The sequence below is a fragment of the Manacus candei genome, unplaced genomic scaffold (assembly GCF_025592945.1).
Source record: "Manacus candei isolate 608988 ecotype Guabito, Panama unplaced genomic scaffold, ASM2559294v1 h1tg000028l, whole genome shotgun sequence".
Lineage (NCBI taxonomy): Eukaryota > Metazoa > Chordata > Aves > Passeriformes > Pipridae > Manacus > Manacus candei.
This window is the reverse complement of record NW_026138076.1, coordinates 5,740,767-5,755,515: the sequence shown is the minus strand read 5'-3', so window position 1 is coordinate 5,755,515 and position 14,749 is coordinate 5,740,767. Positions and strand designations below refer to the sequence as shown.

At 37.5% G+C, this 14,749-nt stretch overlaps 1 protein-coding gene across 9 annotated transcripts in view; it reads right to left on the bottom strand.

Moving 5' to 3' along the window:
• Nucleotides 1–14,749, bottom strand: part of TBC1D1 (TBC1 domain family member 1) — a 105,589-nt gene that overhangs the window by 19,535 nt on the left and 71,305 nt on the right. For 5 of the 9 annotated variants that reach the window (XM_051789921.1, XM_051789920.1, XM_051789922.1 and 2 more), the window contains 3 exons: nt 12,544–12,663; nt 11,260–11,399; nt 537–722 (listed from right to left, as the gene is read on the bottom strand). In XM_051789921.1, coding sequence (XP_051645881.1) covers nt 537–722; nt 11,260–11,399; nt 12,544–12,663 — 446 coding nt within the window. Of the gene's footprint in view, nt 1–536; nt 723–3,769; nt 3,884–11,259; nt 11,400–12,543; nt 12,664–14,749 lie in introns of those variants that run through there. The other 4 variants (XM_051789923.1, XM_051789924.1, XM_051789925.1 and 1 more) reach the window with 2 other exon arrangements.

Below are 14,749 nucleotides of genomic sequence, written 5' to 3'. Positions count from 1 at the left end.
CAGAAAAATTGTGGTTAAGAACAACTGCAAATTACAGTTTCTCAAGTGCCTTCTTATCACCCTTTGGACTGATCTAAGTGGTTACTACTGTAGGCACCCATAGTTTCAAGTCCACAATCAGCTCCTTAAGAACTTCCATTCAGCCTCAAGACTGGTTAAACACAACATTACAATGACCAATACTAAGACAAGGACCTATGGATGTGAATGTAGAAAATAATTCAGTTCATGACAGAGACAGTGCTGAATTCCTTGTGAGAGCTTCTAGACACCAGCCTAAAAAATCTCAGCCATGGTAAAAATAAAAGAGGAACCCCCAAGATCAAGTAAACAAATAATATGGTGAAGTGATAAAAAAAAAAAGTGCCAATTTTCATCTACATTAATGAGTGTTGAGGGAGATATTGCTGACTTGATTAACCTGCATGTTCTTAAAATGTCTCATTAAGGCTTGGTGCAGTCCACTACAAAGGCCACAGAGCAAACCAAAAGGTGAATTTCTTTTGCAGTAGAGTGTAATCAAGAACTTCACCAACCTTGTAACTTCTGGTTTTCCTTCTCCATTCTGAGGAGCAGTATCTGCTGGATAATTGCTTTCTTCCACAGCTCACGTAGCTCATGGGGTGTCCGTTTCCTTTCTTCTTTCACTGGCCCAAAGGGGCCATCTTCACACACTGGTTCCAACGGAGATCTGGGTGGAAGTTCTCCCAATTCACAGTAATCTTTAAAAAAGAGAAGCTGTTGTGAACTACTTAGATGTCATGAACAGGTGAATAAATGGACACAATTTGAAAGACTGCATATACATATATACACACACATCTACATATATACACAAACTCATACACACAGATACACACACACACACACACACACATATATATAAGAGGTAGCAGTACCAAGCAAGGTATCCTAAATGACAGTTTCAAGCAGATTTACAAGCTGCTTCTGAATAAGAATCATATTGGCCAAAGCCTAGAACAATTTTTTCTATAACCTGATAAAACCATTGTACCACACACCAAGACCACAGCTTGCTAATTACAGCTTTACACAGAACTAAAACAATGCAAGTTTGAGAAATTACAAAAACATAACCTATAGCTGAAACCTGGCATGACTCAAATAGCAGATAAATCTGCACCAATAATCTCTGAAGTGTGTTTAACAAAGAAAACACACACCCTTAGCTGCACAAACACACCACCACCTAAGGCCATACAATGGGATGATTACCAGTTCTTAAAGTAAATAGGTGGAAAGGGACACAGGCATTTAAGATACCTTTGTCTTAAAAAAACTTTGTGTTTTTAACCATATCATAACCTTCTGCACTTTTTCCTTTGCCTTCAGCTGGTCTACCACAAAACGTATCTTTTTGTCAAGCATGCAAGGTAATTCAAAAAAGACTGAAAACACTACAAAAGAAAGTCAACATTAAATAAATCTCATGCAAACTGAAAAATCATTTATTTTTAGGGAGAGGGTATACAATATTGTTTTAAGTCAAGCAATGAATATAAGAAGTATAAGCTGTTATACTTGTTTTCTTAATATCTTCTGTAGTATCACTTAATTTTGTTGTTTTATACAGCTTTTCTGAAGGCTCAATAGTCTTTGATATAACCTGTATCTAGAAGAAAAATTACTCAATTCACCAACTTTAAAATTAATGGGCAAAACAACTGATCTCTTCCTACCAAGTCCCAAATGGAAGGCCATCACAACTGCACTTCTTCACTCAAACAGAATGGCTGTGAAATGGCTCCCTGAGCTATACATGCAAGAAAATGCTTTAAAGTTAGTACAACGAAAACCATTCCCCAGACTCTCCAGCCAAGGAAAAGTACATCTGTGCATGCTATTTCAAATAGCTCCTGAAGAAGGGGAATTCCTGAAGCAATTATTCTGATGGTAGCTCAATGGTCCATTTCTTTATCACTGACTAGCATAGTGATAAAGACTTTGAATAAACACACACCCATCATCTCATCTCTTCAAAACTAACAAAATAGGAGGGTTTTCACCTCTTTAAGTTCTGCTCAAAATGCCACTAGATATTGACTCACACAGTTCATATGCAGCTATTCTTTTCTTGTTTGTTTGAAGACACTCACAAAACTGAGCTCAGATGACTAAGAATGGAAATGTTTACAGCTGTTGCCTTCTGCATTTCTAAGTTTTGCCACTGTCAATCTTTTCCTCTCAAAGAGTCAGACAGAAGTGGGGTGGGTCCACATACCAGCTCTTTCCTTATACAACATTTATTTGCTTGTCACCACAGTTAAAGTCACAGGGTAAAATAAACATATAAAAATAAATGCAACATTTTCAGCTAGCAGAACCATTTAAACCTTTACAAACTTGCACTTTGGATATAAATGTGGATACTCATACGTCTTGTACCTATAGCATTTCAGAGAACAACAAACATCATGGGAATGAAAATTAGGCAAAGATCAAACATTTGACACTTTAATGGCAATCACCATTTGTTGCAAAGAAAGTAGGAAAAACTGACAGGTGCATTCAGAAATACAGTTGGTTATGGAAAATATAACAAGAAAACTGTATTATATTCCTTAGAAACTGCAAAACATTAAATTTTTTTCTTTAAGTGGAAAGACTTCTCTGGGGTAAGATCTGCAATTGTAACAGAGATTTAGGCAAATGTCATCGGGTAGAGAAGGCACTTGATAATTCTCAACTTTTATTGACAATGAAAGGAAAATTATTTTTACTTGACTTCTGGTTTTGATGTAATTGTTATTTTTTATGCACATGCTATACTGTCAGCAATGTTCTATACATTTTTATGTAGAATTTCTACATTTGTAGCTTTGATCCCAATTTTCCTTAGTGCATATTAAGTAAGATTTTAAGGAAAATAATCTAAAGGATAACGCTGGTAGAACTCCCTTCATGGCTAGGCTTCATGAACAAAGATTTGGGGAGAACTCCCTTAAGTTGCTTGAATAAAATAGTGAACTTAAAGAAATAAAAAGACAATCTTCAAGGGAAGGTTTCATATCCTCTAAGGTTGCACAAAATAACGGCACCATAAGAAAGAGGAATAAACAAAAATGGTCCCCAAACATCAACGCAAAAGGTAAAAGTGATCCAGGTAGGAAAACCCTTATCTACTGTACACTGTCTGTAGTCTATTCATGTCTTAAATTCATGTTACTTCCCATAGTACCCAATACAGAATGTATGTGCATCTTGGGGGAAACAAATCTCTTCTCATCCTACATATTCTCTCAGTGGTTTATAGCTCTCTTTTAGATTCAGATGTGTATTCTGTTTTTTTGTATGTATATATGCACAGATGTTAGAAAATAATAGACTACAGATACAGCTCATGACTACCTACTTGCAAAAAAATCCCCAAAATTCAAAAAAAGAGGCTGGCAAAACAAATGCAAGCAAATGGATTAAACACATCTAGAATCTTCTGTCCTTTAATGTACACATCCCACTTCTTCAGTATAAATTTTACAGAATGGTTTTAAAGTACCAAATTAACAAGTTTATCAGAGATGCTACTCACAGTCCTGCAGTGATCAACCTGTGGCAACACCTGAACTGCTGTAAAGCATTAATTACTGAAGACCACGGCTCTGTTTCCATCTAGGCTGAAAATTTCTCGTCTGTTACTGACTAACCTGATAAGATCAGTATTCATTAAAAGAAATAATAATTAAGGCTATAAAAGAAAACAGAAAGGTTAAAATTCTATAAGCTTAACAATTACGATTATCAACGCTACCTCTAATTCCTCTGTGAAGAGTACTGTGCTTGATTTTGCCTTCCAGATGGCAGTTCCTTTTTTATCTTTTCTTTTTCTTCTTATCACTTGTGGACATTTATCAGAAAGTCTAAAGTCTACTCTGATAAAGTGCAACACATTCAAAACCTGCCTTCCCTCCCATCTGCATGCTGGCATGAGGCAGGATTTACAGAATGCAGAATGCAGAATGTTTAACTGCTCAGGTGGCCTGTCGGAAGTCTGGAGAGTTGCATCAGCTGTTTCAGCTGGTAAAGAACGGGGGAAGGTGGAATGTGAAGGTAAGCCCTCAAAGCAAAGTAAAAAACCCAGACATTCGGTAAGTCAACACTAACCCATGTCCATGAATACACCCAGCTTCCAGATCCAGAACAGACAAGAGCAGATATACTGTAACAAGAAACTGAGTATTGCATTGTTATGGACAACCCAATATGGAGCAGAGAAAGCAAGGCTAAATACTAGAGCAGTTCAGCTGAACTTAACTAGGAGCTCACATTCCACTGAACCAAACAGCCATGTGTTAAAACCCAAGCAATGTGCAGCCTTCAGAACTTTTATGAGATTAGTAAGTGCACTTAAACAGGATCTGAACACTTCAGTGCACACTGAAAGACTGTTTCCCTGTTCACTGAAAGACTGCTTCCCTGTTCACTTGCCAACCTTTTGTTGACTCCTATTCCATGTTTGACCTGTACCCCTTTCAAATACATTGCTTCCTTTCCTGCAGCTTCCCTATAAAATTCTACCATCGTACATTGTACTCCTAAAAGGCAACCACACTTCTATTCTTTAAGGTTCGGGATTTGGCAAGTTGACTCAATAACTATTAATATATTTTATAAATATGCAGGTTATTTTCCATTTGAGGTTCATACTTGGACTACCCTTCAGAACTATTCTTCTGCACAACGCAATCCTACAGGTCTATGGGTCCAAACTAAGTATTCCTTGAGAAACAGTGCACTTCATTTGGGAGAGTCATCAGCTTTCCTGGGCTTGTGAGAACTTCTGCAAGGTAATGAACTGCAGATGACACTGCTCATGAACCAGGTGAAAATGTACCAGTGCATCCATTCATACCTCAAAAGCACTCCTCTTATGCTTTCACCACTTATAACACCCAAAAAACCGACAAGGCCAATAGGAACAATGGACTGAGGTGGAATTTGTTCGAATCCATCCATTTATTTACAAAGCCGCTGGCCTCACATGGCAGTGCTTCAATCCTAAGGGGCAGAGTATCCCAACACTCTGAAAAGATCAACAAATGCATTACACAAAACTCTTATGTGCAAAGATACATACAAAACAAAGTACAAAAGATTATGAACAAACTGTCATGACATATTACTACCTGGGACTACACTAAAGAAAGTTTGTACATGAAAAGCTGGTGAATGACTGCAGTAGTAATTAAAACAGATAATATATGACTGGTAGGGATATGAACAGGGAAATTTCATTTGTAAATGACTAGGGAAAAATAATTTATCAAATATTTTTTTTTATTCTTATTCAATCAACGTCAGTATTAAACAAGGCTTTCCAAAAACAAGAAAGAGAAAAGGAAACCCACTAAGAGAAACCACGCAAGGTAAAAAGAACAACAGAAGTGACAAACCCACCTAAAAGCCTATATTTTAAAAACATTCTTTCAGAAGCACTTAGTCTAACCAACCTCGACTAGCAAAAACTACGTGATAAGATTCATCTTTGACTAGAAACTGCAACGCCTGAAGTAGAAAGGAAGGGCTAATAGGGAGGAGGCTCAACAGTAATGCATTACTCCCATCCTTACTATGGAGTTGCTTTTGCACATGGCCCTCTACATGCCATGTTTACTAGTCACATCTGCTCTCCACAGTTAAAAAGCCAGGCAAGATTTGGTAAGAATGTGGACAGAAGGATCCATTAAGCATTTTATTTACTGCATTACATTATTTTTCTTTGTTGCATTTCAAACTTTAGAAAATTCAGCTTGGCCATCAAACAAGAGAACCCTCACAGTTATGTAAGATTCAATTGCCAAAAGAAAATACATCAACAACATCCTTAGTTCTCTTCAGATCTTCCACTCAGGTAGAGCAACACCTTCTTTCGTACGTAGTATAGAATAAAAGAGGAACTGCAAACTCCTATAACCAAGGATATAATAGTCCTATTATTTTACACAGATGTCTGGAATATTTAACTTCATAAGCAAATGTGGTAACATGACCAGAAGCCTTCTGTTACCAAAAAGCTTCAAATACAGAATCACAAGAAGTAACAAGTTCTTCCAGTCTGACATACAACTTAAAGCAATGGCTGAATGAGGAATTCTTGAAAAATTGTGTATTTTAATACTATTGATTAAAATCAGCTCTGAAAGATGCTTTTTTTTTTCTATTAAATCCAAGAACTTCTTAAAAAATAAGCACTACCTCCCAATTAATCCCATTTACTAACATTATCAAGCCCTGAGAAATGAATGCCCTGATATATCCATGGGCACAGAAGCCATCAAACATTAAATATGTACTTATGGGTTACAGTCAAGCTCCTGTTCTGCAAATCAAGATATGAGCACATATTTACTCTGAAAGGAACAGAACTTAGTAATCAATTCTAACCAACTGGATTTATTACAGGATTAAAAAAACTAGTAATTAGTTAATAATAATTTTGTTGCTAAAAGAGCATCATTAAAACAGTATTGACAAACACATTAGAAATAATTTACACCCCATAAACATTCTAAGCACAGAATGTTAAAGCAACAGTTTACAGTACTTGCAATACTACTACAAAATTATTTAAAAAATTTTTGCTTAAATAATCAAGATATATAACTCTCACCACAAAGCACATAAACAGATAGGTAGGTGCTAACTACAGCTGGTTTCAAGAATAACAGTTCTTCAAATCCAAACTTTTCTTCAGCACTTAGGAGTGCTGAAGTTGGATACCTCTGTCAGAGACTGAAACCAAATTAATTTTAATTTATGAATCAAGTTAATTTTCCTGTACAGAGATAATTGCACTTTCTAAAATAATTCTTTTTTTCTGCAAGTAAAGCTGTAAAATACTATGTAGTTCTTTTGGCTAAAGTTCCTTCTTTTTTCATCTGAATCTCATTCCTCTGAATTGCAATTTCTTTCACTGTTCAACAGGTAACTCCATCACACACTGCCCACTTCAAAACAAATCCCCATTCTCCAATCTAAAACTGACACAGCTGCTACGAAATCTTGCTGTCTACTTCCAACACACCTCCCTCAGCAAGAAAGCTCTGACAAACACCATCACTCTCCCACCATGTACTTCAAAAACTATTCACACTCCCTTTAAATCTAGCACTTGACTCTGCTGGGAGTTTCTGACAATCTGCAAAACAGTTCTCTTATTACGACAAATTCAGAACAGTCAGTATGTGAAAATTGTAGTGAAAATCGTCCCCTGCACAGATATTTGTAGATGCTGAATAAATGTATGTGAATATCTTGCTGCACTGCAGTGCAAGGTGAAGTTTCATAACCAGTCTACACTGACGTAAGTGTATCCTGCTCCTAAGCAGGGTAAGAGCACCCACCCTCACCTTCCAGACACCTGTCCCTTCCTGCTCTACTGCTCCTGTAATACCCTGAGTGGGACCAGAAAGTTGGTACAATTAAAAATCATGGGGTTTGAGTGTGTCCATACTTCAACTGGTTTAAAATGATTACTGAGTTGTTAGATTCACCTTTTTACCAGTGATCAGAGAACTAAAGAGTCCTGGACCATTTGCCAAAGAATGCAGCTCTTCTTAGGGTGATCCCACAGAAGTAGGAACATCTGCCTGAAAGTAGGGTGAGGAGGTATAAAGGTAAAAATCCAATAACTGAAGACATTAAGTAGGAGAGACAGAGCTTTAAAAAAAAAAGACGACTAATGAAAACCTTATTTCAAAAGAAATACAGTATTGTAACAGATCAAAATGTGATCCATTTTGTGAGTGACCTCTACTCCCCTTTTATTATCTTTCCATTTTTCAGGACTCAACATTCATTACACTCCCATAAATAAATAAAAAAAAAAAATATCCGAGGACAAGACCCTATGTCTCAAGGTGACAGTGAGAGAAACGCTGCCCCCTGGTGCTCCACACCACTTGCAGCATCACAGCCATTCCATGGGAAGTGGCTAACAGCAGATGAGGTTGGGTAGTTTGAACAGTAGCTTGCCACAATAGAACAAGCATAATTTAGCACTCCATCCCCCAGCTATCAGCTGTAAAGCATTAGAAGTCTCTACAGGTCATTTCACCTATGCAGAAAATCCTTTTTAGATTTTCAAACTGGAGATCAGCCTCATCTTGAGGCTCACCAGAGATCTTCTGGCTGTTCTGCCAGGCAGCAATTGCTTAACAGTTCTCTGATGTGCTTCACTGTAAGGTTATATACAGAAGCAGGGAAAAATAGTGGGGGGAAGGGAAAGTGGCAGCACCAACAAGCAGGAGGTGGCCAGAGAACAGCCTGTACGTGGGACATGGTTCCTTTAACAACCAAAAGTAACTGTCTCTGTATGAGGCTTTCTGTTGCCTCAGAGTGCTCACCTTGCAGAGCATGCCTGCATTAGTCCAGTTGTCAGGCAAGGCAAGAATCTCAACTGGCAAAAGAAAATTATTTTCCAGTGTATGTATCTATTTGCAATATTTTTCTTTAATTCTACTGAATTAGGACTGTTTTACTCCCGAACTAGTAAAAAATTAACATCCTCCTTCATGTATAGTAACACTCTCCTTCATTTTAAATAATGGTGTCTGCAAAACACAGTGTGTTCTCTGCCTGGTAATACATGATGCAACCCCCAAAGCACAGCCAGTTACCATTTTTCTCCAGCTGAGCTACAGGAAACGAAGTTTAACTATTTATGAGCATTTCCTAAAGAAGTAAAGGATCCAGAAGTGCAAGACAGTGAGACTCAAAGTGCTGTTTAGGCTGTTCAAGCTTCAAGTGGAAATTCAGACATTAGAAATTTCCTAAGTTCAGAACCTGGAAAGAGTAAGCTCAAAATTTCTGCAAAAGCTATGTACCAGTGGTGGGTCTTCTTTTCTTTTTTTCTTTGAACTTTTAGTAAACACACCTTCATATCCTGCTGTGTTAACTACACAGAGAGTAGCAATGAATATGATCTTGAGATTTAGCTCACCTCACTTTCCTGTATAAATGGAATCACAAATGTCAGTCTAGGTTTTTCTGTGAGTATAAAGCTTAAAGTTGTCTCTATCTCTTGCGACAGCTTACACATGCATATTTACTCATTACAAACCAGAGAAGTTACAACCACTGAGCAGTTTCATTTTGTTGACAGTGCCTGCCACACATGTTCAAAGCTATGCACAGTTTGGGCATACTGGTGGATTTTACGTTTAGTACAAAGTTTAGTAAAGCAGCCTAGGCTACACTTGAAAAACTTTATCATCTCTGACTCATAGAGATCTGGGTCTTTTGGATGAATTACTTGCTTTTAAACCACTCTTCAGCTTTTTTCCTTACTGCTCTCCTGCAGAGTACTCTGGAGTGGTGTGTTGGCTACTGCACTTGAATGGAAATACTGGTTGGTGGAGTCAGAGCCTATAAAGGGATGATGATCACAGATGTTCTTATTTCCCTCTCTTCATGCTTACTTCTGCAGAACATGACAAACTATTGTATCTTTAAAACCTTCTTTGCTCTCTCTCCAATTTGGCTGAACTTGATCTTTTGGTGATACATCAGCTGTTTATACAAGTTAAAGGAAATTAGTCTAAAAAGAGCAAGAAAGACTTAAAAAAAACAATATGAAAGAAAAGCAATATGATAAATGATAGGTAGTTACATTTACTTTGGAACTAGAGATGTTACTTAGTTAACTGTGCTGGTGAGTCCAATGTAAGATCAGCTCTCTTAAAGGCTACAGAGACTGGAAAATGAGTGAGTATCCATTACTACCAGAAATATTCCAGGAGATGCATAAAACTCCAAATGGAAAAATCCAGTATTCATTATAAATAATTTTTAAAAGCCTCAAACCCTAACACTTAGTCTTCTTCTTCTGTTCATAAATTAATAATGTGCACTGAAACAAATACAGAAAAAGAAAAGAGTGAAGACCAAATATTTTAAATTGCTCCTCCTATTAATAGCACATCCTGTTTTCCATTTTGGCCACACTTGTTTCTCCAACTATTCTGCTTACCCAGCTGTAGGTTGTTAAGATTTTATCTTGCAGCTATTATGTCTCAGAGGAAATGCTTGGATAGGCAATTTAGGTGGTTTTTTTCCCCCCCACTTAATATGGGAAGGTTTTGTGGCTTTCAAAACCAAGTAAGACTATTTCCAGTCACAAAGAGATGCATCAAACCTGTAAAAACAGAAGTTTTACAGAACAGCTGAGGTTGAACAGGCCTTTCACATGCCTTTAAGTACATGAGAGCATTTCACATGTGTGTTTACACACCATGCTCTTGAGATCAGTTCACTTTTAAGTACACTAAATTTGAGAGGCACCTGTGTCCATATACAGCTTTCCTCACTGTCAATCAAATTATATTGCAAGCAGTGCGTTAATGACAGAAACAATTCTGTTATGTGCTGTGTCCAATTAATCAAGGCCTCACTTGAAGATGCAAGAAAAACATCTCAGTGACTTTAGGATGGTTACTTTTCACTGCATTTACTATCATGTACTGTTCCTTCCTGTTTACTAACACTTTTTTTTATTTCTTATACAAAGGCCTTAGAGATTAGCCAGAAATTAGAGCTTGCAGAGCTCATGCTATGAAATTCAAACTTCACTGAGCAAGAGACCATTACCTACAAGTTTTTGTCAGGCATTCTTGGCCTCAGCATATGCTGTACTGTTTGTCTTACATAAAGTAGGATGCATAAAATGATGCACCTGCATGCTCATGTGCAGTGATTTTCCTCTAGTCTGTGGTTCTTCATCTCTAAAGAATTTCAGGAAATAAATATGAGAACAGTGGATAACTATAACTCAAGTGGCAAATGTTACAGATTGGAGCAGCACTCACGAGGACAAATTCAGTCTGGTATGCATAACTCAACCGAGGTCATAAAAGGAATCTAATTCCTTCTGCTAGGCCTGGATTTATCTATTATGTACTTCTATACTGCAACATGGAAAGACGAAATAGAAGCATCATCTTTTCTTCAGAGCAATACTTGGTGATACATTTTTTTCCCAAAACTCATTAAAATAGCACACATAAAAACAATTTCTTCTCTGGCTAGTTAATGCAACACAATAGGAACAATGTTACATATGAAGCTGAAAAGTAAAAACTCAACAGTTGATGAGCTCGGCATGACCAAAAGGCAGGTGGGAAACCCCAAAGGTTCCAACAGAACACCAGACAAACATGTCCACTCAGTAGACAAACTGATTCACACTTCACAGACTACATACAGTAATCAGTCCACAGAAGCAAATAAGCCCAGACTTATTACCATCATATCGGCTGGGAGAATCACATGCTTTCTGAGGGGTTGCCACTCGCAGGAATATCTGCTGCCTCCACGAATGCCTTCGAGTCCTTACAGGGCTGTCTGCATCAGCAGCCTGCTGGCTGTGTTTGGATTCGTAGTCACTAAAATTGCAGAACATAAGAGAGCTCATGAGTAGGTTACCTGAATCTGCTTGTAGCAGTAACACAGTCAAAGACACAACAAAGCCGTGCAGTGTGCTGTGCACATGCTGTGGCAAGCTCTTCGTGTTAGGTAGGTGAAGCTTGCTTTGTGGCAGCAGCTTGTACAACACTGCAAACATCACTGAGGTTCACAAACAGGAGCTGGTAGCTCTGTGCAATCTGCTTTCTCTGGTTTTAATTAATTTTCACTTTTCTTTGCAGCAGTGTAGTAATCACAACATATTAAAGACACATACACAATAATGTAGCTTTACTGTTATGCTATTTACATGCCATCCACAAAATCTAGAAAGTATTCATAGGAGACACAAAAACTTGCTGATAACTTTTATCAGCACACATCAAGAGGCTTTATAAACACCAACTAAACTTGCAACCTTCTGTGAACGGGGTATGCAATATATTCTTTCCCAACACAGATTTGGAACAAAAACTTTAACCTTTGTGTTCACAAGTCTACCTTTGAAATAAGCAGCAAACTTGGTAACAGTGTCCAGGAACCTTCAGTATTACTCTGATGTAATCCACACACTCCATACAGAAGTTTTTATTCACAATATTAAATGAAATCATAAATAGCAACTCTGTTTTCCTATCCTACTAATAACTTTCACCTGTTACAACTGGAAACTATTCACTGCTATATTCCAGCCATTGGCTAAATAGTTGCATGTCTTTGTTGAAGCTGAAAGGGGTAAATGAAATTCAAGTAGCTCTGGCAGCAATAGGCAGGAGCATTTTACAGGTCATCCTCTCCTCCCAGTCTGAGGACACTAACATTGCTCAGGACGAATCATGTATATTTCCTTAACTGAAAACTGTCCTTTGTCAGCAATAATCACAGGAGTACACAGATGGAAGTTGTATGACCATTGCAACATCAAAACCGGCTAAGTTCTATTGTCTTAATGGAAGAGCAGTCTGGGATAGCTTCATCTTTTTGACAGCAATTACATGCAGAACACATATACATGAACTGTTGCACAAATCACGTTTTGCAAGTGCAAGAAGCATTTGAAATATTTCAGACAAAGAAACCTTTGAAAATACAGTTTTATCTCCAGGCTTTAAGGAAGAACCCTACCTTGTTGTGCTCCTAAAGTCAGAGGTGTTATTTTCATCTACAGGAGCCAGAAATTTTAAGAAATTTGGCACAGAAGAGGAAGAATGAAGCTTTTTCCTTAAGGCAGTACGGTAGGAGATGCTGAGAGTGCAGTTGGGAAAAGTATAGTTTAGAACAAAGAAGTATAAATCCACAGAATAAAAATAATACACATTTCTAAGTTTCAAACGAAAAACAGCTAAATCCTGAAGGCCTGAATACCAGCCAAAGTCAAAATTGAAGCTGCTAACAAAGTGCTACTTTGAAATACATATTTGTTTGGGAAAACTAATATGTTCCAATATATATAAATGTATTTCCAGTAAAGTTATTATTCTTTGCTATATCCCAAGATTTCAGTGCATGTTTCAAATAAATTTCTTTAATCTATTAAGAACCAATGCCAACTTTATCATTGGACATTTACTTAAATATCAGTTTCCACGACTGACTAAGTTTGGGGGAAAAGGTTATGAAAAGTTGACAGTGACAATCTTTGTGCTGGCAAAGGAAAAATAAGACTTTGGCAAAAAACATTTTGTAAAGCATTAACAGGGTTTTATTCAGACAAGCTTGGAACTTTTCACTTAAAAGCTGAGCCTTCTGACTAATCATTCAGGATTGTGGCTCTATTTATGCAACAGACAGGAGTACTAATCAAATGTCACGATCAGTCTTCTGGTCTTTTAACATAACAACTCCCAAACATACTCAGGAGAAGGTTAATAGAAGGAAATAAGAACACCTCAGACAACGAAAAGTTTTTGCATGGAGTGAAAACAGAAAACTACTTGGCTGATGATACTGAAGACCGTTCTTCAGAAGAGTACACAAAACCACGTAAGTAGGAGAATTTACTCCTGAAAAAGTAAGTTTAAGAAATAATTGCTTTTAATAAACCCTAATGATATATCGGGATGGCTTTTAGCAGTTTCCTGAAGATGTGAATGGAATAGGGGGGATACTCTGGGATAATCACCAGTATGAAGCGAAGCAGGTTCTTCAGTAGCTGGTACAGAGACAAAGATAAGGCTGTAGCATGGTGTGCCCTGCAAACAGGGTTCACTTACAATCCCAGTGTAAATCCATCACAATTACATGGTAATTCCACTTACAGAATAGAATCAACTTGGGAAGCTTGACTGTATTGATTTAAACTCATTAACCCATTTGATATCCCTATCAATTTCCATTTTCAGTCTTGTTGCATACATGTTCAATATGGTATATCCTTAAATTACAAGGAAAGGGAAGGAGAAGTTGCATCTGTGTGCACAGAATCATTAACAAATCTACTTGGAAAAATCTACTTTTGAGAAGTTAACCTTCAGGATTAAAGTAAGTCTTACTAAACTGAAGAGTATATCAGGGCCATATCCTGCCCTGAGCTATATCATACTTCTGAGGTAAAGTTAAATTAAGGGATACTAGTTAGTACTCAGCAAATACAACTGAAGAAACTGGTGAAACAAGATTCTCAGTTGACTATTTTCCCAGGTTCAGAAAAAACAGCACCTTGGAGAAACAAGGAAACTTTCACCCAAGAGAACAAAAACGAACAATAAACAGCAACAGCAATAGAAATTGCTTGCCAATGGCCAGTGACTGTTGGCAGAGTTTCCAAGACATCTGGTTTCATTAGCCTTTTGAGCTAAAATAAGCAGTTTTAGCTCAAGGGGTTAAGAAAGGGTTTCACAGTTCAAGATTTTTAGGGAGCTACTTAATTTCAGATTCTCAGGGAAACGAAGAGTTAATGTCCTTTTCTCAACGTTCTCTATATGTATTTTAATTCTATGAAAGGAAACATAGAAAAGTATAATTTGATATTGCTGAAAGTAACCAAGACAAACATGTAAGCTGATGGGTTGAGGGTTTTTTTGGTCTTGGGTTTTTGTTTTATGAGGAGTGGGGGTGGTGGTGGGGACTGTTCGTGGGGGGTGTTTTTGTATCGGCTCTCCATAGTCCTGCTACTTCTTGCCCCTTTCATTCAACTTGGTGAAATTGCCTTTAGTGTCAGGCACAAAATAATATGTGTTACCATAAACAAAGCAGAACGGAACCGAATGATTCAGGAAGGACAGAGTGAGCTCAGGTTCTTGGCAACTTATCCCTCACACAATTTAAGGAGTGCTGCTGTCTGCTGCATAACAACAAATTGCTTTGGAGCAACTGGCTCTAGAGAGCGAGC